At 33.6% G+C, this 21,550-nt stretch overlaps 1 protein-coding gene across 2 annotated transcripts; it reads left to right on the top strand.

Moving 5' to 3' along the window:
* The first annotated feature begins 219 nt into the window (after positions 1 to 219).
* On the top strand, positions 220 to 14,016 carry cdc45 (CDC45 cell division cycle 45 homolog (S. cerevisiae)). 2 transcript variants are annotated; one of them, XM_039772176.1, is made up of 19 exons: positions 220 to 507; positions 861 to 920; positions 2,415 to 2,507; positions 3,553 to 3,690; positions 5,114 to 5,272; positions 5,489 to 5,547; positions 5,690 to 5,738; positions 5,850 to 5,911; positions 5,995 to 6,045; positions 7,013 to 7,132; positions 7,960 to 8,091; positions 8,426 to 8,524; positions 9,094 to 9,255; positions 10,143 to 10,281; positions 10,629 to 10,712; positions 10,965 to 11,083; positions 11,517 to 11,593; positions 12,215 to 12,281; positions 13,887 to 14,016. In XM_039772176.1, exons 1-18 carry the CDS (start codon positions 457 to 459, stop codon positions 12,277 to 12,279), a joined length of 1,719 nt encoding a protein of 572 aa, XP_039628110.1. In that variant the 5' UTR covers positions 220 to 456; the 3' UTR covers positions 12,280 to 12,281; positions 13,887 to 14,016. The 2 variants fall into 2 exon arrangements, with proteins under 2 accessions (XP_039628110.1, XP_039628109.1); XM_039772175.1 differs by having other exon boundaries at positions 445 to 626.
* The last annotated feature ends 7,534 nt before the right edge of the window (positions 14,017 to 21,550 follow it).

Raw genomic sequence — 21,550 nt, forward strand, 5'->3', positions numbered from 1 at the left:
ACCAGTAGAATACATCGAATCTAGAATAAACACACAATAGTACTATTTGCATAATTGTGTAATATTACGAGTATATTGTGCTTTTGTGGCTTGTATCACTGTTGTTACTCCTAGACTTGCTATTGTCTGTTAAGTGCGTTGTGAATACTGTGCGCAGTTAGACCGAATTCCAACAAAAAAAATCGCAAAATAAAAACAGGCACTTAGACGAGTAACCGGAAATTCGCTCACTTTTGGCCCGGTGGAAGTTTCCTCTTGAATGGAAAAAAGCCAATCGTTTACCGACTTGTTACCCAATCGCGTACAGGGACAACCCCCAAGAACGTGAGACTGTTTTCATCCGCCTCAATTACGAAGAGAAACCGCACTGGCGAGATTTTTTATGTGCATTCCGATTGGCTAAAGTTGCGAGACTTGGCTACCTCAACTATGATTGACGACTAATCAGCCAATAGGATGTGGCATGATTTGGCGGCCTTTTTGGACTTACCGAAGCGAACGACATCTGTAAGCTCAGTGATTTTACAAGTGTCTTCTCCATATTACGCTGGTATTAAATTAATCGGCATAGCACAATGTTTCTGTCAGATTTCCGAAAAGAGTTTTTTGACGTTATTGTGAATCAGGTGAGATGCATATTATTTTGTGATTTATTTAAGACAAAGAGGCCTGCTGGAGCTTAAATAAGAAAAACTGAAAAGTCGAGTCAAGCTGTTGTATAATACACCGTTAGAATAAAGTGTAAATACGGTTCACTGTCATTGTCCGTGTGAGAATCTAGATTCGTTAGTTTATCCTTTAAGTTTTATTTTCTAAGATCAACGTAGTGTATTGATATATGCTTTGTTTTTCTCCGCTAGAGAGTTGCTCTTCTGGTGGCTTCAGACATTGATGCCTTGTGCGCGTGCAAAATTCTTCAGGTAACGCTTGTTTATTTATTTATTTTTTAATTTTACATGTACACAACTGTGCAGTACTAGATTTTTGTAATCTTTACAGCAAATGCGAAATGTTAAGGGCCTATTAGACAACTTAAAACGGCTGCCAAACATCGTTCAGTGCATTACATCGAAGGAGTTTATTTCATTACTTACCATTTTCCCAGATGTTCTTTTAAATGACTGCCACTTCGCAGCCTATTTTATGTGACATTTCTTTCGAAGTAAAGGCTGGATTTTTACAGATGGAACACTGTGACTGATCAATTTCTTTTTAATAGAACATTTCCAGCAGGTATCGAACGATGACTTTTTTTCTTGCAAATGTGTTATTATAACAATAGTATTTTAGAAACACGACATCTAAACAAGGATGGAAAATTATACAGTACCTGTATTATTGCCAATTTTTTTTAAATATTTCACATGTTTGTGACTCCCCAGCAATTTACTATTGCCTTTGGTACCATCTCTGATAAACAACTTTGTCAATAAGATACATTATGATGTTTCTAAATAACTTACTGTGGATTTGTGTATAGCATACATTTATAAGACTGGAAACTTAACAAACATAATACATCTATGTAATTCCTGTTATGGCCCTTTACGTATTTCCTGCTGGAATGCAAAGTTTAGAAAGTGATTTGGACAGTCCCTTGTACATCCTGCTTTACAAACAAAGTGAAAGAAATTACTTTACAAATCTCACTGTACACTTTCCCAAGAAGAATGATTTTTTTCCTCCAAATATATTGAGAGACAAAAAGATTTTGAATACTCTTTAAATGATGAGACATCCTCTTAAAAAATGTCCTGTGAGATTCAAGCTGCTTGTTAAATCTCCTTCTAAAGCTTTTTGGTCTGTTGTTGCACCTAATTTCTTAAAGCATGCACTTTGTTTTCCAGGTTTTATTGATCAAGGATTTCTTACTTACTTAAATCTGTGGCTATAGTGTTTTAATATGTATTGTGTAGTATTTTTTTTTTTAATAATGCCAGCTAAGAATGATTTGACATCTTTGAGATTATCCAAAACCTTTACTTGTGTCGTAGAAGAGGAAGGATCTGCACATATTTATTCTGTCATTCTTGTTTTCCATTGCCAGTGCCCTGCTGACTGGCTTTTGTCATATATGTACGATATCTACTAAGCCCAGTCAGTTTAATTTTATGGTCCTAGGGAACTAGAGGAACTTCTATTAGAAAAATGTGAAACTATTTTTTATTTGAGAATTTCTGTGTCCAAGATTGTTAAGGTATTTTTAAGTGTAGTGGTGTATCTGAAGGCAAAACAAAGAATTCAGTATTGCAAAATATGATCCAAGCACAATAATGTTTATGCAATTTGAATTAAAATAATTTATAGAAATGGAAAATAATATTATTTGAATTACTTCTTTGCATTTATATTCAAATGATGTTCACAATGATTTTACATAATTTTAAATTGCTTCATTTGTTTATACTGATTAGGCCCTTTTTCATTGTGACCATGTCCAGTATACATTGGTTCCTGTCTCGGGCTGGCAGGATCTTGAAACTGCATTTCTGGAACACAAAGAGCAGGTATGTGGTTTCAACATTGTCTAGGGTTTGAGAGTGACATTTTGGGTAAATGCTAAGAAAAGTAAAGACAACACTATATTAGAATTTCAATTTTATATTTGTTAAATATTTAGAAGCAAAACTGTGTTTGCTTTTTCCCATGTGAAATTAGAAGTCTAAATTGGGATTATCCCTTTTCTTTGTCATAGGTCTTTGTCTTTGTTTAGGTCACTCAGTCGCAGGCCCACAGAGCAGACACTTGAATTTAAGATAGTTTAAACATCTAAAGAATATTTTGGAACACCTTTGTGGTAAAATGTGTATTAAATAAGTAGTACTTTTTATGTAATGTACAGATAGTCATAGTTTTGAGCACCATAAGATTGCAGATAGCATCTCTAAATTAGACTGATTCTTTCTCCAGAGAAATTCATGTTTTATTAAGATGTTGGAAATGATAAAAAGATCTAGAAGAATGTCGGAACTACAAGGACAATAAGACAGTAACAAGTTATTGTTCTTTTTTTCTTGAAACATGAAGCATTTCACTGTTATAAATTAACTAAATCATCTTCATAAAAAGAGCATTTAAATTTCATTGTCTTGTGTAGAAACGTGAAAGACCAAATATTACAAAAAATCCTTCTGTAAACCATATCATCATATTTTCAATAGTTATTGTTTAAAGCAATGCAAATCACACACAAGACAAAAATAATAATTTTTCATTGCAACGATGTTCCAAATCACTCCTACAATAGATTAATTTTAGGATAATGAGGTACTTGTACAGTTAAAGTATGTTAATATGATATTGGTATCTCATGTATAAGAATCTTCATCAAGTACCTTATTTCAGATTATTAAGTGTCCGGTCACTGCTTAAAATGCAAACTTGCATAATGGAATTACTGTAATGCCAATTCTGGAATTGGTTGCATGCAAGAAAAGCTGAAAAGATTTTACTACGTTCTGGGTTTCATATACCAATATTTGAGGGTAATGGATGTTATTAATTAGTGGGAATGTTTGTAAACTGTTTTATGGCTTTTTTTTTTCTGCTTAGTTCAAGTACTTTGTTTTGATAAATTGCGGTGCCAATGTGGACCTTCTTGAGACACTTCAGCCAGAAGACGATTCCATTTTTTTTATTTGTGACACCCATAGACCCGTAGATGTCATCAATGTCTACAATGACTCACAGGTACTGATTGCTTTCTTATTCTCTGGTTCATTATCTGTTAAAACATCAAGTCACACACACAACTTGTTTTATTTTCTGCTTTAATATTTAATGTTTTGAAAGAATTTAATGCAGGATGGTGTGTGTGTGTGTGTGTGTGTGTGTGTGTGTGTGTTGTAATGAAGTCCATGTAATCATTATGGAAACTTACCTGTACTATCATATTTCACCCCACAACTGCTTTATAGCTGCTTTACCTGCCCCAAGCCAACTGTATACAATCACTATTGCTATAAAGAAAAAGTATTAAATTATAGTAGAGCCAACTATACTGATTTTACATTCTGATATTAATTGCCACAGACTAATAAATTCCAAGAATACAGTATGTCTAGAAATAGTCTTAACAATTCACAAGTGAAAATTATAGGCCACATCAAAGTTGGTGGCTGTATGCCAACTTTCCAGCACAGTTAAGCTCATCTTTTTTCCCCAATGGCCAATAGCATAATGCCTGCGGGAGCTGGTCCTGTAGAAATGGTTAAACAGGTTTGGCAAATTCAGCCACAATCTTAACCTTTTTCCATTTTTGTCATGGTGCATAAAATGTGAGATATTAAACAGACAAGTTTCTTTTCTGTTTGTGTGATCCAAAACACCTGCGTTTTGTTATTCCTCATCGCTGCATTATATGCTTTGTTGGTTGTTTAGTTGTAGGGGCAAGCTCTGCTTGCATGACAACAAAGACAAAAATCGTTGTCACAAGCTGCAGATTGGTTGGAATGATTTACTAGGTATGTCAGCTCACTCCCACGAAATCCAGTTGGTTAATCTGACAACGGTCTCCAACTAGCTAAGATTGTGTAAATGAAGGCTTTGACTGAAAAACACTGGAAAAGTTGTCTAATGTGACATTTCCTTAACTCTCCCACAAAGAAAGGTAGTACTTCAAATGTATTATTTAATCAGAGTTTGCTTTGTGGCATTCCTTTACACAGTTTAAATGTTGACCTGTTTGGAGTCTTTGTTAAATGTTATATACATTTTCTTTCAATACATAGTTTAATATTGTGAGTATAAATATCTATTAAAATAATATTCTTATGGTGTATTTTCGCCATACACATGTAAATAAGAACTCCACTGTATTGATTACATTCTGTATATCGTAATGAAACCTGAGCTTGAGGAATGTTATAAAATCATTGAGCTTTTAAGGCAGCACTTAAGTGTGATGCTTCTTAAACTGTCACAAATGATTAAATTTAATTTACTAGTATGTGTGTCCATTGTACCATTATGTTACTCTTATTATTTCATGAGACTGCTAGTATTATTTCACCAGACACTGTGTTATTGTTTAAGGAATATTTAGCATTTTTTTTTAATTTATTTTTATTATATATATATATATATATATATATATATATATATATATATATAGATTAAACTCTTGATTAAGCAAGATGATGACCTTGGAATTCCATCTTATGACGACATCTTCAGAGATGATGATGATGAAGAAGAGGGAAATGAAGATGATTCTGGGAATGAGAGTGATGATGGCCAAGAGCCATCTGGAAAAAGAAGGAAGTTTGAAGGAGTGAGTTTATTTATTTCAACAGTAAAGCTGGACAGGTTATGTACTCTTCTTCTATGAAGATCATAAACTTATCTCTGGTGCATGTGACTTGGATTAGACAAGGACATTTAGTGGTGTCACATTTACTTTAACTTTGGTTTTGCATAATATCTCATAAGAATTAATATTCAATAATAGTATTATAGTGTTTGACAGGAATTTCTGTATTTCTAACAGGATGCTGTAGAGAGAAGAATAGAAAGACGAAGAGAACGGAGAGAGTGGGAAGCTCGAAGGTGAGATATGTGCATATTTAACATGTTATAATAACATCTTGTAACCAGGTTCGTGTGTTTGTGTGTGTGTGTGTGTGTGTGTGTACACTTTCACTGTAGTACAAGTATTTCCAATTTTAACACCTGCTTTTTTTCTTATCAGAAAAGAGATATTATTTGATTATGAGCAATATGAATATCATGGAACCTCTGTGAGTATGTCTATTCATGCTTGAGGAAAGCTCTAAAAATATGCTATGTTTTTCTTCTTTACTCTTAGTTAACAAAAATGTATTTTAGTGTATATATTTTTTCTTTTTCAGTCTGCCATAATAATGTTTGAGCTGGCCTGGGTAATGTCTAAAGATTCCAAAGATATGCTCTGGTAAATACACACTTATTTTAAAAAAAATTGTTATTAGGTATTTTACTATTTTTAATATAAATATTTTCATTTTTACCTGAAAGGTGGGCAATTATTGGCTTAACAGATCAGTGGGTTCAAGACAAAATCACAAAGTAAGGATTTTATTTATTTATTTATTTTTGTGCCTAGTATAATGTCTTTTATGTACTTCAATATAAAATTTAATGTAATAAAAATATCAAATATTTAATTAGTATTTTAGATTGCTTATTAAATAGTTTAATTATTCTCATTCTGTTATGTGAAATACAATTAATAGATTCATCTTTTAATTGATGCTTAAAATGTTTGTTTTTTTTTTCCTTTAAATAAATGACACAATTTTTAATTGTTTACAGCATTTATAGGTTTCACTGTATTTAAAGCTTTTACATGCAGTTACTACCCCTTTTTTATTTATGTACTGTATATTTGGAGATGATGGTGTAATTTAAGTTGTTGATTTATTACTTTAGCTTATCTGGTAGATCATTAAGCTGTAACCAGTACTTCTGATTAAATCTCATATTACTGGTACTATGTGTCTGTTCACTTTTATTGAAAGTTTATTTTATCGAAATCATAAAGTTTTTGGCAATTTATAATGCATCTAGTTTGTGCTTAAGATTAAGCAAAATTAGACTTTAATTCCATGTTTAAAACTAAGAAAGTATGTTAGAAATGCATGTTATAGGCTGTTGTTCCACCTTGGGGTGTGTACTGGGTTGGAGACTGAACCAAGTGTCAATGTGGAAGGCAAGAGAACAAAAGAAATCTTGGGAGTCTTCATTTTCTGCTACATGATGTGGCTGTTTTAACTCTCAATAGTGAAAACATTTTTTTCTAAATTAGCTTAAAAATTGAATTAATATTTTTTTTTTTACTTTGTGTTTGTAGATGCGTTCTTTCACAGATTTTTTTTTCTTCTTTAAAAAAATGGGGGCTTAATGATCTAAACTATAAAATATTTTCTCAAGATATTTGTTTCAGTTTTATTTTAACATGTTTAAACATGGCTATATTCTGGTAATGTACAGATGTTTCTATTCTTTTAGTGAGTCTTTTCCCTCATCTCTTTAGCATCAAGTATGTGACGGATGTTGCTACATTGCAGCGTCATGTTTCCAGACACAGCCATAGCAATGAAGATGAGGAAAATTTATTGTCCATTGACTGCTTAAGAATCTCATTTGAATTTGAGTATCCTTTTAAATCAAAAGAACAAATCCTCTTTAAAAATGCACTGTTTGAAAAATGGAAAATACTTCCTTATGTTAAAATACATTTATAATTAGTAGAATTAATTTTCAATTTTTTTTAATTGATTTTTCCATTCCTAATAATGAAGCACATTAAGCAGAACAGTTTGTCTAACGCAGAGTCTTATCTTGCAAGCTCTTCCATTTTGTCATATTCCTCATCCATTCATTAGACCAACCCACAGGGGCCTAATATTGTACAGTATATAAAACGTGTTCCTCAGTTTTCAGTAAATACAATATATTGTTTTATTGCCTGAGGAATATGCTTTTTGGGTGGACCTTATTTAAACAACGGCAGTCAGTGATAGCTCCTGAATGTTTAACTGGTTACGGTACTTGAGAGTTTTGGCTTCCACTTACTTTCCCTACCTGGGTATGACTCCTGTAATACTAACTACTATACACAATGGTGGAGGTGTGTTTTTTTTTTTTTAGTTTTCATGACCTTTTAGATTTTAGCTTTGGTAAACTGAGAGCAAGGTTTGGCCCAAACAACAGTTCCAAGTTTTTAATTTTTGTAAGTGTTAAATGAAGAAATAGAATGAAAATCCTGTTAGCCATATCTTAGAGTTATTAACCATTGAATACCTGGCATCTAGGTAGTGTGTGTGGGTTCAGCTTTAAGATACATGAAGGGAACTTGTGAGTTTACATGTTAAGAGTGGGTGTCTTCATGTGAAGCTATTTGGTAGACTAACTACAGAGTGTTTTAAAAACTGATATCATTGTGTATCCAATTTGTGCTTCCTTAATACTAATTCACAGTTTGCGTTTGGCTCTGTACCAGCACTGGTCTCTCTATGAGAGTATTTGCAATTCATCTTACACTTCATCCTATTTTAAGATATGGTCCATCCACGGTCAAAAGAAACTACAAGAATTCCTTGCTGACATGGGGTTTGTATTTGGACTGTACGGAGTAAAAAAAAAAAAAAAACTCTTAACTCCCCTAAATATTTCATTATCATTCAGTCACACTTAATGTAAAGTATTACTGAAATAGATATTTATATCTCACCTTCGATTAAATTGCATTACTATTTAAAATGAAAATAAGATATATTAAAATATAAAATTGAATGCATTTTATTTGCACTTAAATGCATAATAAAATAATTTTGAAATAACACGGCATGTACGCCTGTCTTGGATTTTGATCCTTTTAGACTTGGATTGTATAATTTAGTGGTTGTTTTGTGTTTTTTTTTTTTTTCCTGTTAAACCCCCATAGCCTTCCACTGAAGCAAGTGAAGCAGAAATTCAACTCCATGGATATAACAATTAAGGAAAATCTCAGAGAAGTGATAGAAGAGTCTTCAAATAAGTTTGGGTATTCAAAAGATCTGTTAATAATTACTTTTTTTTTTTTAGTCAAGGATTTTATTATTTATCATTATTAGTATTTTTTTTAAATAACATTTTACTGATAATTTTTGGTCAAGGTTTATAGCAGTCAGTTACAAATGGGTATACTTTTTCAGATGTAATTTTTTTTTTTTTTTTCCTTAAAAACAAATTTAACTTCAAGTATTTCACTGAAAAATCAATTTGAAACTTTTTTTAAGCAAAGAATAAAAAAATGATATTGACACTGTCCTGTTGGAGCAGTGACACCCGCCATAGGATAATAATAATGAAATATTCTCATGAGGAAAACATTTTAGTAGCAGTTTCTTCACAAGATAACATTTAGTATTGCATGATTATGTATGTTGTGGATATTTTATTTTTTAAGTATAGATATGCATATAAGCAATGAATGTATTTCATTAGCTTGTCAATTTGCTCAAAGCAGAAACCACTAATTATGCTTTTCTTTCCTAAGTTCTCTCTCATTTATAATACAGATGCCATTTTTGCAGTACATTTAAAAAGAGGTAATAAATTCTTTTCCCATAGAATGAAGGATATTCGAATACAGACGTTCAGTGTCCATTTTGGGTTTAAAAATAAATTCTTGGCTGCTGATATTGTGTATGCAGCTGGGGCACTTCTTGAAAACACTGAAACGGAAGACAGCAAGACTGACAACTTTATAAAGGCATTGGACTGCCTCTCCAGGTAGAGTACATATATTTCCCATCTAATTTTAGTCTATGTGTAGAATATAATAACACATTATACTGGTTAGCCCTGCTGAAGCCTAATATAGGGGATATATCTTGTTCCTCACTTTTTCAGTAAATACAATGCATTGTTTTATCTTTGGCAAAACCCATTAATGTTAAATGTGTGTTAATTTTATTTGCGCACATTTTAAGACTAGTTTGTTTTGAAATTAGATGGGATACAACATTTCATAATAAATGTCAACATTCTATAAATAACCTGTATTATGTTACTTCCAACGTTTTACTGGAGAATCTTATTTTGTTGTTTCTGAGTAAATTAGAAACATTGGTAAACAAATTAAGTTTTGAACAGTTATATTCAATTGCAGTTTAATGTTTTGGAATATTTGATTTTCACACTAATCTTCTGTTACAGTTAGCTTAATCCTAGGAGGGAAAAAACTTCCACTTAATTAGCAAGTGTAGTTTTGCCATTCTATATATGTTGTCACTATGTTTGGTCTTGTACATTTCTTTTAGTTGTACTTACTGATTCTCTGTATTGATTTAGAGTTTATGAGCATCCTATATATTTAAAAGATCACGCAAACCTCTGCTCTTGATTAAGGATGTTGTGCTGTTTCAATTTTCATTGTCATGCAGGAACATCGAGAAAATGCCTAAATAAGTTTATCCTTAAAATCACTTCATTAATGTAGCAAAATGAAAAAAATGATGCTGTATATCTGCATGATCATTGAAATCAAAACAAATTTATTTCTTTTTTTATTAAAAAGAGAGAATATTCTTATCATGACCACACAAATGTAATCTTTCTTATACTTTAAGTAACTTATTGGTATTAAGGCTATTCTACTTTATTTTTTCCATTTATAGAAGTAACTTGGATAAGCTACATGATGGTATCGAGAAAGCAAAGAAAAAACTAATTGCCATTCAACAAACCGTGGCCAGCTGCATCTGCACCAACCTAATCATTTCCCAAGGGCCTTTCCTCTACTGTTATCTCATGGAGGTGAGACTGAATATCTTCAGTCTTTGTGATTTACAGTGAAACGGTCATAATTTAGACTTTTGTACAACTGATGCCCTAAGACAAAGTAAACAAACTTTAAGCACATCTGAGAATATTGACTGACCTTACTTAAAAGTGGAAGATTGGAGAATATTATGCATGTCAATTTGTTTTGACAGGCAAAACTTGTTGCAGGCACTAGCAACTGTAACTGGATGTTAAAAAAAAAAAAACAGGACTGTGCAAGAGATAGGCACACAATAGCCAAGGGCACCTATACTCCAGAAGTATCTTTGCATGGAAAAATGTACAGTATTTGATTCTGTTCTTATCATTTTCTTTGGCAGGGATCTCCAGATGTAAAAATGTTTTCTAAGCCAATGTCTTTAAGTCTTCTGAGTAAATGTCTTCTCAAGGCATTTATTTGTTCTGTAAGTATGTTATTACATGAGGTTCATCTGTAGTGATCAATTTTTCAATTAATGTGTACTAAAAACTGTTTTGTTTAAATCCCCAATGTTCTTGATGTTTTCCAATATCTGTTTGCACCTAAATGGTGATAAAAACCATTCACACATGGGTGTACTTGATGTTTTTTTACAATTTTTATAGTTATTCAACAATCAACTTTCATAGAGATTAATATCCAAGCTGTTGGTATAATCAACTTTTCTCATTTTCAGACTAAGAATAAGCGCTGTAGGTTACTGCCACTCATAATGGCTGCACCTCTGGACCTGGAGAAGGGTACAGTGATTGTTGTTGGTATTCCACCAGAATCTGAGAGTTCGGATAAAAAAAAGTAGGTACTATGTATCTGTTGGGCAAAATATGTTTCAGCTTTTAGAAATCTATGCAGATCTTAATGTTAGGTACTGTTGTATAGATCATGTATTGTTTGTGTATTTTTTGTCTAAGAATGTTTGGTTGGTGCTTCATGTAGATTCTAATGTTGTGGTTAGTTAACATAGGCTGTGGTATCAAAATAATGTTGGCACAAGTTAGTAATTAAAAAAGATTTCCTGTCCACACTTTGTAAAATGACAAATCCCACACGTCTGGAATGTTTTTATTCAGTTGTCTGTTAATTTTGCCTTTTAGATTTTTTTTTTTTTTTTTTAAATTACTTGGTCACCCCAATTGTAAACTTTTTGTGCCAATGGTTAAGGTTTAGCTGTTTGTCTCTTTTTCACTTTCATATGTCACCTGGGAGATTTTAATCATTCTTTATTTAGTTTCTTCGGCAGAGCATTTGAAAAGGCAGCTGAAAGTACTTCATCTAGGACTCTTCATGATCACTTTGATATGTCTAGTAAGTTATATTACACGTTTGATTTCATCAGTTGTTGCTTTATTCCATTAATATATGGACAGAGATTCACTAGACTTTTTTTAGCTGCCCATATAAATTAGAATAACACTCTCAAACTCATATAATTCAAATAAAGGTCTGTGGAGGGGTGGAAGCCTACCCAGCATCACTTGGTGCATAGCAGGGAAAAAACCTGCACGAGGCACCAATGCATCACATGACCGGACTTATGTTTGCACCCACATTCATATGAGCCGGTTTCAATTTGCAGTTCAGTGTAACAGTCTTTGCGATGTGAAAAGAAAACCCATGCAAATACTGGGAGAATGTCTGTCTTATTTTAGGTGTTAATGGGTTTAAATAGTCTTTTAGTTATTTTCCTGAACATAAAGGGAAAAGTGTATTTCTCCACTAGGTGGCACTATGCAACTAAGATGCATTATCTAATGTGTGAAATATTACTGGATAATTTTTTTACAGTTTTTTTGTGTTTGAATTTATATTAGTGTTTACTTAATAAAAGACCCATAGCACATCATAACTTATTGTTATGAATGGTATTTGAAACCGCAAATATATGAATTTTCATTACCTCATGCATGTCTTGTCCCTTTGTTTTAGTAATTGAACTGAAGACGGAGGACCGCAGTAAATTTCTGGATGCCTTAATCACATTGCTGTCATAAAGGTATTTCCTGTTGTGAATTGTTATGGGTTCTTAGACTTAAAAATGAATGGGATACATTGCCATTAGTTTTTGAATTTTTTATGTTTTGGAAAATTGTCAAGAGTGTTGCCTGTTGTTTACATATTATTGTGTAGTGATGTGAAAGGAATAGTGTTTCGTTCCCACGTGCGTCTTTGCTTTGTATTTAGAGCTTTGTTTCATATTCTCCTTGAAAATAAATGCTTATTACAATAACTGGGGAATAATTTAGTCTGGGGTGTGCCAAGGTTGATTTACATGCAATGATGGTAGTTTTAATTGCATTTTTTTTCTCAAATCCCTGCCAAGCAATCACTTTTTAATTGTTTTAATACCACAAGTTCCTCTAATAAATAGACAATTAGTACTTGCTTGGCACTTTTAAATCAGAGTATTTGTAATTTTATACAATATACTCATTTTAATTTATGGAGATATTGTTTGAGTTTGTTTGTTATTTAATACAAATGGATGTACAATACTTTTTATATATAAATCTTTACATTTTTTTGCACCTTTGGTTCTGGGTAGATATTCTTTAATTTAGATAGTTAATGTAAACATTTTTTTTCTGACACCCTTTTAAAAGTGAATACAGTCAAGTCTGAACTGTCTGTTCTGAACCAGTGATGGTTTGTTAATCATTCAAATTATTTTGCTCATTCTTTGTACTCCCTTGCTATTCCTGACAGAAAAGCCAATGGACTTCATTTATCCCTTTAGATTCCTCAGTGCACACGCAAATGCACATTAATGTGCTGAGCCAGATGGGAAACTGGTGTCGAATGAGCATTGGCAGAACATAAACTATGAGTTGGCATTCTTTTTTCAAAGCATGATTGTATACATCTGTCTGCATATGCGCAGCGTTCACTGCACAATCCTGCCAATACTGTCCCCTTTCTCTCTGTGCATTCACAGCAAAGAAAGTACAAGCTGCTGTGTATTTTAAAAAAAAAAAAATCGAGCATAGTAATTCTATATTTAGTCAAAAGCTTAAAAATTGAACTATGTTTGCCCTATTCTGGGTTTGAGCCTGTCAGGCTGCTGCTACTTTTTAATGGAGAGAACTTTTGAATGATTAGAAATATTTTACCACATTTCTTTAGAGAAGTCATTTGTTTGCCTGTATTTATATAATGTGTACACTTTTTAAACGTATCTTAAATTAGAAAGAAAATTTTATTGAGCTTGCTCACTACTGTTTCATTTGATTTAAAGGGTACTTATCAATAGGGTGCAGTTTCTAGTATAATTACACGTCAAGTAAAAGTCACACTGTTCTGAATTTTCAGTGTGTACCACGCACTCCTCCACCACCCCCACCTCCGAACATGACACAGGTCAACCCATAGTAGCACTGTCTGTGTTGTGTGCTTTAAGCCCCTTTTTAAATCTCATTCAGAAGCTTGTAGATTAAAAAAGATTAAATTTAGTCCTGGATGTATAATACTGCTTTCTCATTCTCTTATGCACCTCAATTTTAATCTCCACTCTCCTGGTCCGGGTCTATTTTCTGTAATGGTTCTGTTATTTAGCCACCTATTGCATCATGTGTTAAATGCAATTTTTTTTTCCTTTTTACAGATGTGAAGATTATTGAAGACTTGGCACTTGCCACCTTTAAATGTACTTCAAACTGTTTTAAATGTATATAATGTAAATTATTGGCCTGCTTCATTGTGATAATTTGTAAATAAAATACTTTATCATTCTATGCGTAGTGACTGGGTGATGTGTTTGTTTCCAAAATGTTTTTTGTCCAATTCCTTTAAAAAAAATAGAAATAATAATAATAATAATTATTACAAAATGTTTAAACTTTTTCCCCCATTTTTTTGGTCAGTCAACAATAGTAGATTTCTTTTCTCAAGAAACAACGCTGTAAAATATTACCTTAATGTTTCCTGCAATTTGACTAGAGAGGTATGATTTGTGGAGTTTGATCATTAGTTTCCATGAGTACAAATGAAGCTATAATCCAACTGTTTCACGCCCATCCTGTGTGAGCTTTTTGTTTGAAGGCCACTGTTTTGTTTTTTTTTGTTTTTTTATTCATGGAGAAAATCTCATCCATATAAAGTGGTAGTAAGTTAAACTTTTAGTTAGCTGGTACTCATCATCCACCCCCCACCCTTTTTTTCTCTCTTGTACATATGCAATGGATATTTTAATTCAGAATTTTTCTTGTGTCTTTCTTAAAATTAATTTATGATGCACTGTCATTAAATTAGTTTATTGAACCCATCCATTAACAACGTTAGTTCATATGCTCTTCCCATTTTGCATTATTTCATTGTTTTCATTTTGATTCACACTTCTTGCTCGGTTTTGCTTATTTACATTCCTAACTTACAGTAACTAGCATACAAGTCCTTAATTAAGTCATACATACTGTACAAAGCTACAGTACTTCACCTATATTTTGTTGCAAACTGCTGCTCATTAAAGTGCCTTTGGCAATAATAATGTAATTCCTCATTCTAAATAGCTAAGCTGATAATGCATATAGAATTCTTTCAAAATTAAGTTTTCCTTTTATAGCTGATAGATTTTTCTTTGTAAACAGATTCAAAAATAAAAATGTGCTTGATTCTCTGAAGATTTCCAAGTTACTGATTGATAGAAACTTGTGACATACTGGTTTTGCTGTTCAAAATGTATAGTTTTATATCTGAAAACGTTTCATGTTTTGACTGTAGCCCATTTGGTCCAATTCGTGTAGTCTTTTAAGCAGGTAATAGTCTTTAACAATTTAATATTTGATTTAAAAAATCTAATTGAAATGTCAAAATGTTTTACACTTAGGCATTGCATCACAGAAATCTAGTCTATGTACCATTGGACCTTGACTTCATGTACTGTATTAACTGCAATTGACTGAAGCATAGCTCATTTATGGAGTATATGTCATTTAATGGTGTATTATTACATTTTCTAATGAACTACAATTGGGAATGAATACATTGATTTCTGCTGCTCACCCTCATTGATGTTTCCTATTCTCAAAGTCTGGTGACAGGCCTTATTTGACAGTCATGGTGAAACACATTTTAACTTTGAATTAGGTGCATTTGGACTGGAAAACATATTTAAAGGTAATACAGGAATTTGGGAAAAGAGTTTGGTATTTTTTTTCCTTTATCCGTTCCTTTTAAAACCGTTGCATTAATCAAATTTTGGTGGAAGGTTTTAACTTGAAGTTGTGTCTGTTAATGCAGATTTTGATGGCTTTAATTAGGTACCAAGATATTTGGATAAATGAGCTAAACCCTACTATGACTATGACTCTCATAGTTGTTCATCAAGTCCATTCCTGGCTTTTTCACTAAGTCCTAATCTGATAGACTGGACAAAAAAAAAAAAAACCTCTAGTCCTGTTTAGAGAATGCTGTGTGAGGGTACCTCATCTAGGTTTTCAAAATGTTCAGATTTGCTGATAAAAGTCTTCTTCCTTTGACATCTTATTCACACAGACAGGTGGGGTGTGTAGTGAGGCAGTGGATAAGAGTCTTGGTTATTTGTGGGGTGTGTGTGTGTATGGTTTTTTTTTTTTGTAAAGTTCACTGCTTTTTTGAGGATTTTGTTAAACACAAACTTTGATCACAAAGTTACTACAGTAATGGGCTGAATCCAGCAGATTTATTCCAGCAAAATAGTAAATCGATTCATTGACCATCAGAGGAAAGAAAGGGGAACTATATTGAAGATGAAATGCCGTGATTGCTTCTTCACACTAAGGCCATATAGTTGAAGGGACTTCTTAGTACAAGTATACCGATGAGAGATGGTAATGAATCAGCAAATGGCTAACCAAATGAGCTTCATGGACTAAGACCTCACCTCTCATCTGTAAGACCTTTTATGTTGTGATTTCTTTCTAAGTAATTTAAAATGTAATATACTTGATAACATGTTCATGAAATAAATAATTTTTTTAATGGGGGGGGGGAGTGTACATTCAGTTACCTTCTTTTGTTGAAGTTGATTAATAGTATATATTTGCATTTTCTGACTTATTTAATAATTGCTGTGGCTTACTGATTAATGTAATTTGATTCCACCCTTGAGTAAAAATATACAATCTGAAGTATTGACATACATAGAGGACAGTTAAAACTTCTCAGATAGCAGGATACTAACACTGGAATGTGGCATCTACAAACACCTGGCAACTCATAAACTGATACAGAGTCACAACTAACATTTCCACAGCACATAGTTTAGATTGTTTTGCGACCTGACATCATCCTGGTCTTGGATTCAAAAACAGATAATCTGAGACAGGACTACGTGCAGGAGGCCTTTGAGAGGAAGTTAGCCAAACAAGAAGAACTGATCAGCTTTACTGAACATTCCCTACTCAAAACCTTTATCAAAATTCACTTCATTGGCAAGGTAAAGGTGAAATGCCATCATGAATTCCAGCGAGGCAGCAGAGAAAGCTTTAAAATGGCTCTGGATTAGAAGAGCCAGCCTATGGGGCTCTGTATTACATGTTCCTTGAACACAAGTTATGGTTTATTACGCATGTCCAGGTTCTCTTGGCAATGGCACCTGTTGTTGAAAAATCAGAAATAATCTGATTGACCTAGATCATAACACTGATGTGCTCTAATGTATCAAAAGATGTACTCACAAAAAATATGACAAAAGTACAGCTTCTGGGCCTGTTGTTTCATTTGTTCTTATTTGATGACAAAGCCTGAAATGATGCATCCTCATGCCATCCAGGGTTTTTGCTTGCCTTGCATTCAATGCTACCAAGATGGGCTCCAGACCCCTGTGGCCGGTCAGTTTTTACTTTTGTGTATGAAAACGTCAGCACATGTCAAGGTAATAAAAATAACAGTAAAAAAAATCAAAAATATGTAATGTTTAGGAACCATGTTCTAAAACACTGTAGACACCTTTAATTTCAAAATGAAAAAAAAAAAAAACAACCTGCAATGGAAACCAAGCCATTTTTAGGTGGGTGTTCCCTCACTGTGTCCAAAGGACATTGTGCTGATTTTATTTATTTTTTATCGTTGTTTTTTCAGCCATTACAAAGCACCGTCTGTTTTGGTTTTGTATTGTTCCTGGTAGGGAGAAAGGATACATAATTAAAGATGGTATTTGTTAGCATTTCTAAGATTGCAAACCAGTGCCGGGAATAAGCTAACGATCATCCAGAATTTAAGAGAACATATCATTTGAAGGTGAGCTAAAATTAGGGCTGTACCGTGGGATTCATTTGAGCCTCAAGTGATGTTTTAATTGTTGCATTCATGCCACAGCATAAGGCCTCTTTAGCGAATGTATTTTTGTTCATATACCAACTACTAGTTATGTCAGCCTGCCCTTTAATGAGTGTTATCTCGGCACACATCTTTGGTTAAATGCACAAAAAGAGTTGTGTGGTTTTGATTTTTCCTCTTCTTTTCTCTCTCTCTGTTTTTGTGATTGTTCTTTTAAAGCCAACTCACAAGTTATTCCCATTTTGTTTCAGGAAATGTCTTGCACAATTAGCACTGCCCTTTTACAGGAGATGATTTTGGAGGATTCAAAGGGTAAGACTTCCCCTTTCCCTGACACTGGCTGGCCATTTCCTTCCAGTCAAAAAGTTGAATTTGTAAATAACAAACAAAATTCTAACAGGACATCACAGATAGCAAATCAAATATGACCAATGAAGTCCTTTCTAACAATCATTTATCTATTCTCTCAACCCCTAAACATGTCAGTTTTTATAAAAACATAATCTGAAATTGGGTGTAAAAATTAATTCAAATGATGAAACAACCTCAAATACGTTTAAGTCTTTACTGCAACTGTAGCTATGAGTCATGTGCACCTCAAAGTAGTCATTTTCTAAGTACTGTTTATTAAGAAAAGCATAGATTCTGAATTTGCAGCAAGCTCTTTAAGTCTAAGAAAAACTGCTTTATCATCCATCCTCCTTAAACTGATGGTGTCTATTTATTCATGCTAAGATAAAGATTTGGTTAGCACATTACAACTACTTCTCTGTTACACTTCAGCACTGTTATTTTCCAGTTTCTTGGACATTTAGATACAAGTGTTTTACTATTCTGAGGATTGCAGGGACTGCATGTGGTGGAGGCTTCTCTGTGTCCAGCTGTTTCTCATTCAGACATTGCAGGCATGTTGGCCTAAGAGGTGAACATTTCCAGTGTGGGTGTGCAATTAAGGAAACCTACTTAAAGTACATTCAGCTCTGGAATATCTGGAGGTTCTCTGACAGGGTGCTTTAGGAAATGTGCATATCTTATCAGACTAGAATGTACCAGAAGAGACATGTCTCTGTTCAGGAATTCTCTCAGGCACTGGCCTTCCCCAAGACGACAAGAGCATTCTTAGTGGGAAGGTTTATTTGGGATTACAACATTTGCTAGATACGCTGCTTGAATTAATCAATACCCACACTGGCTTCCAGATTATTGTCCTGGTGTTTGTTTCGAGATCCAGTTTGATAGGGAATGTTGGAGCAAAGGATGTTTCATTCTCTTTGCTATGAAAAGCTGAAATTTCCTGTACCTCAATGGGTGGAGGAGTCCTAGGGTTTAGTCAGATATCAGAAACATTTTGTTTAAAAGAGCGTTTCCTGTCTGGCAAGACGTATTTATTTCCTGCTGTCTTGCAGCTTCTAATAAACAGAAACTTAATCACTTTTGTCCACCATGCTTTTTGGTTTTGTCTGAAAGATGATGTGTACTTCTGTTGTTTTACTTTTACTGGTTCGATCATTGGCAGTTTTACATAGAATCTTGATGCTTTTAATCCAGTGTTATACTTTCATATTACACAGACCTGTTATGTTTATAATGTAGTGTTTAAGTGGTTCAGTGGGTATTGCTGCCACCTCATGGATTTGGTGCCCCGGCTTTGAATGTCACATTCAGATTTTGTCCATGTGGAGTTTGTACATTTTTGCTGTGTTCTCCCTCACATCCCTGAAGACGTGCAGAATAAGTTAACTGACAAATACAAATTGGCCTGTTTTTGAGTGAGTATGTCCTTGGGTTTTTGCTTGCTTTGTGCAAAAGGCTACCAGAAAATGTCCAGACCCTCAATTGGATTAATCATGTTTGAGAATTTTACCATATGTGTTGTTAACATGCCCTTTTTTAAAATATTTTCTTCAAATCAATACTTTGAAGGGGACAGATCACTCTTTTTGACACATAGTTGCTTTATAAGACATACTAGGTTGATAACTCAAGCTCTTTGATATCTGTTACTTGTACGGAAAGATAAACTTTAAAAAGCTTAATCTATGCTTCTACTCCCCAAAGAAATATACTCAACCTTAGTTCCCATCATGCACACCTTATTAGTACACCATACTTAGTTCAGTGTCAGAAATAATCCGTGTAACATTAGTGTTAATATGATTTTTTTGCCATAAATTACTTCACAGCTTCAAACTAAAGTCAGTGACAACATTTATTTGGGCAGCACATTTTTTTTTTACAAAACTAGCACCATGTATGTTATCAGTAGTAAAAGAAAAAATTCCAAATTCATGTCAGTCAGTCATTGTCCAACCCACTATATCCTAACATAGGGTCACGGGGGTCTGCTGGAGCCAAACCCAGCCAACACAGGGCGCAAGGCAGGAACAAACCCCGGACAGGGTGCCAGCCTACCGCAGGGCACAAACACCCACACACCAAGCACACACTAGGGACAATTTAGGATTGCCAATGTACCTAACCTGCATGGCTTACTTTAAAAAATAAATAAATAAAACTACAAATGGAAGAATCCTTTACAGTGGTGAGCAGAAAATGAACTACAATTCAGATAGTTTGTAAAGTCATATTTGTATTATTTAAATAGGGAAATATCAGAAGTATTGAAATTGCAGTGTATGATGTCTAGAAGTGCTTAATCTCTTGGTTTAATTTTTAGCGACTTGTTGCCCATTTACTGCCCCAAAAAGTGACAATATCTTCATCTGACTGTGTAGGGCAAACGGCTGAGTAAGACAGAATTGACCTATTGGTTCTTTGTTTTTTAACTTTTAGAATGAAAAGAAAAATCTGTTGGTATTCAGTACATTTTGGTAGTACAATAAATTGAGCAATTTGTTTCTGCATTGAATGTCAATTTGAACATTTAGCTGGAAAACAATGCTGAATATTAATTCCAAGCAACAAATACAAAACCTAGGATATTGATTGTGGTCGTGAGTTCACTCACAAAAAGGTGAAATTCCATTTTAATAATGCATACTGAAAATATATCTGCCAGTGCAATGCAATTCATTCTGTAATGATGTTCAGAAAATTGTCAGAGTTTGTATCTTTCTTGGCATTTAAAATTCATGTTCAATCTTTTTTTTTAAATAGGAATACAATATAAATGTTTAAAAATAAGATCTTTCATTCCATCATTTATTTATTTATTTTTAATCATTGGTGCACCCATTTTAAATCCTGACTCGATAGCTTGTTCCAGGCTGACTCATTCCTGTGTTCTGTCTTAAATGCCTGCCATATCATAACTTTCTCACTCCGCCTTTTCCAATTCAGTGTTGCAGGTGGCTAACGTCTATCCCAGCATTACTTAGTAGGAACCAATCCTGAATGGGTTACCAGTCCATTTAAGATCCCACACTCCCACATTCACAATTCTGAGTATCCAAACAACCTACGAGGAAAAACAAATACCTGGAGAAAATCTGACACAGCTACTGGGTCCATGTGCAAATGACTTGGGTGCAGGATTCTAACCCAGGAGGCTGCTTTCTTGAGGAAGCAATGCTTTCCACTGTGGCAAACATTAGAGATTATATCTCTATTAAATTGGCAATAGATGTCATCATTTGGAAGAATTCTTCTCAATCTTTTTTTATCAATGTATTTAGAGATTTACATTTCTGATTTTAATTCTGCTCAGAACTAAGGAGCTTCGCTTCTTTTTTTTTTGCCTTTAGTCAAGGGATGCATTTGGTTTCTTGGTTTAATTTACTACATATAGTGTGTGTGTGAAAGACATTTGTTCTTGGACCTAAATACCACATCTAGTGTTTTGTTTGTTTGGAGTCGGCGCATACTCCATGTGTCTGTTTTATTTTGTGCATACTCAAAGACATGATAGTGTGGTTGACTGTCTGGATGAGTATCACTTTGGATGCATCAGGGGGGCATTGATATGGACTTGAACCCTATCATAAGCTGGCTCCTACCTTCTGTCCACTGGTAGTGGGATACTCTTCCCAGAGTGCTTTCCAGTAGCCCTAA

The sequence above is a fragment of the Polypterus senegalus genome, chromosome 12, assembly GCF_016835505.1.
Source record: "Polypterus senegalus isolate Bchr_013 chromosome 12, ASM1683550v1, whole genome shotgun sequence".
Lineage (NCBI taxonomy): Eukaryota > Metazoa > Chordata > Cladistia > Polypteriformes > Polypteridae > Polypterus > Polypterus senegalus.

Bases quoted from the DNA above. Each gene is read 5' to 3' on its own strand.
- cdc45 (XM_039772176.1), top strand. From the start codon at position 457: ATGTGGCATGATTTGGCGGCCTTTTTGGACTTACCGAAGCGAACGACA. The intron at 3,691-5,113 runs GTACTGATTGCT...ATATATATATAG, and splicing joins ATGTCTACAATGACTCACAG to ATTAAACTCTTGATTAAGCA. The intron at 8,092-8,425 runs GTTTGTATTTGG...AAACCCCCATAG, and splicing joins GAATTCCTTGCTGACATGGG to CCTTCCACTGAAGCAAGTGA.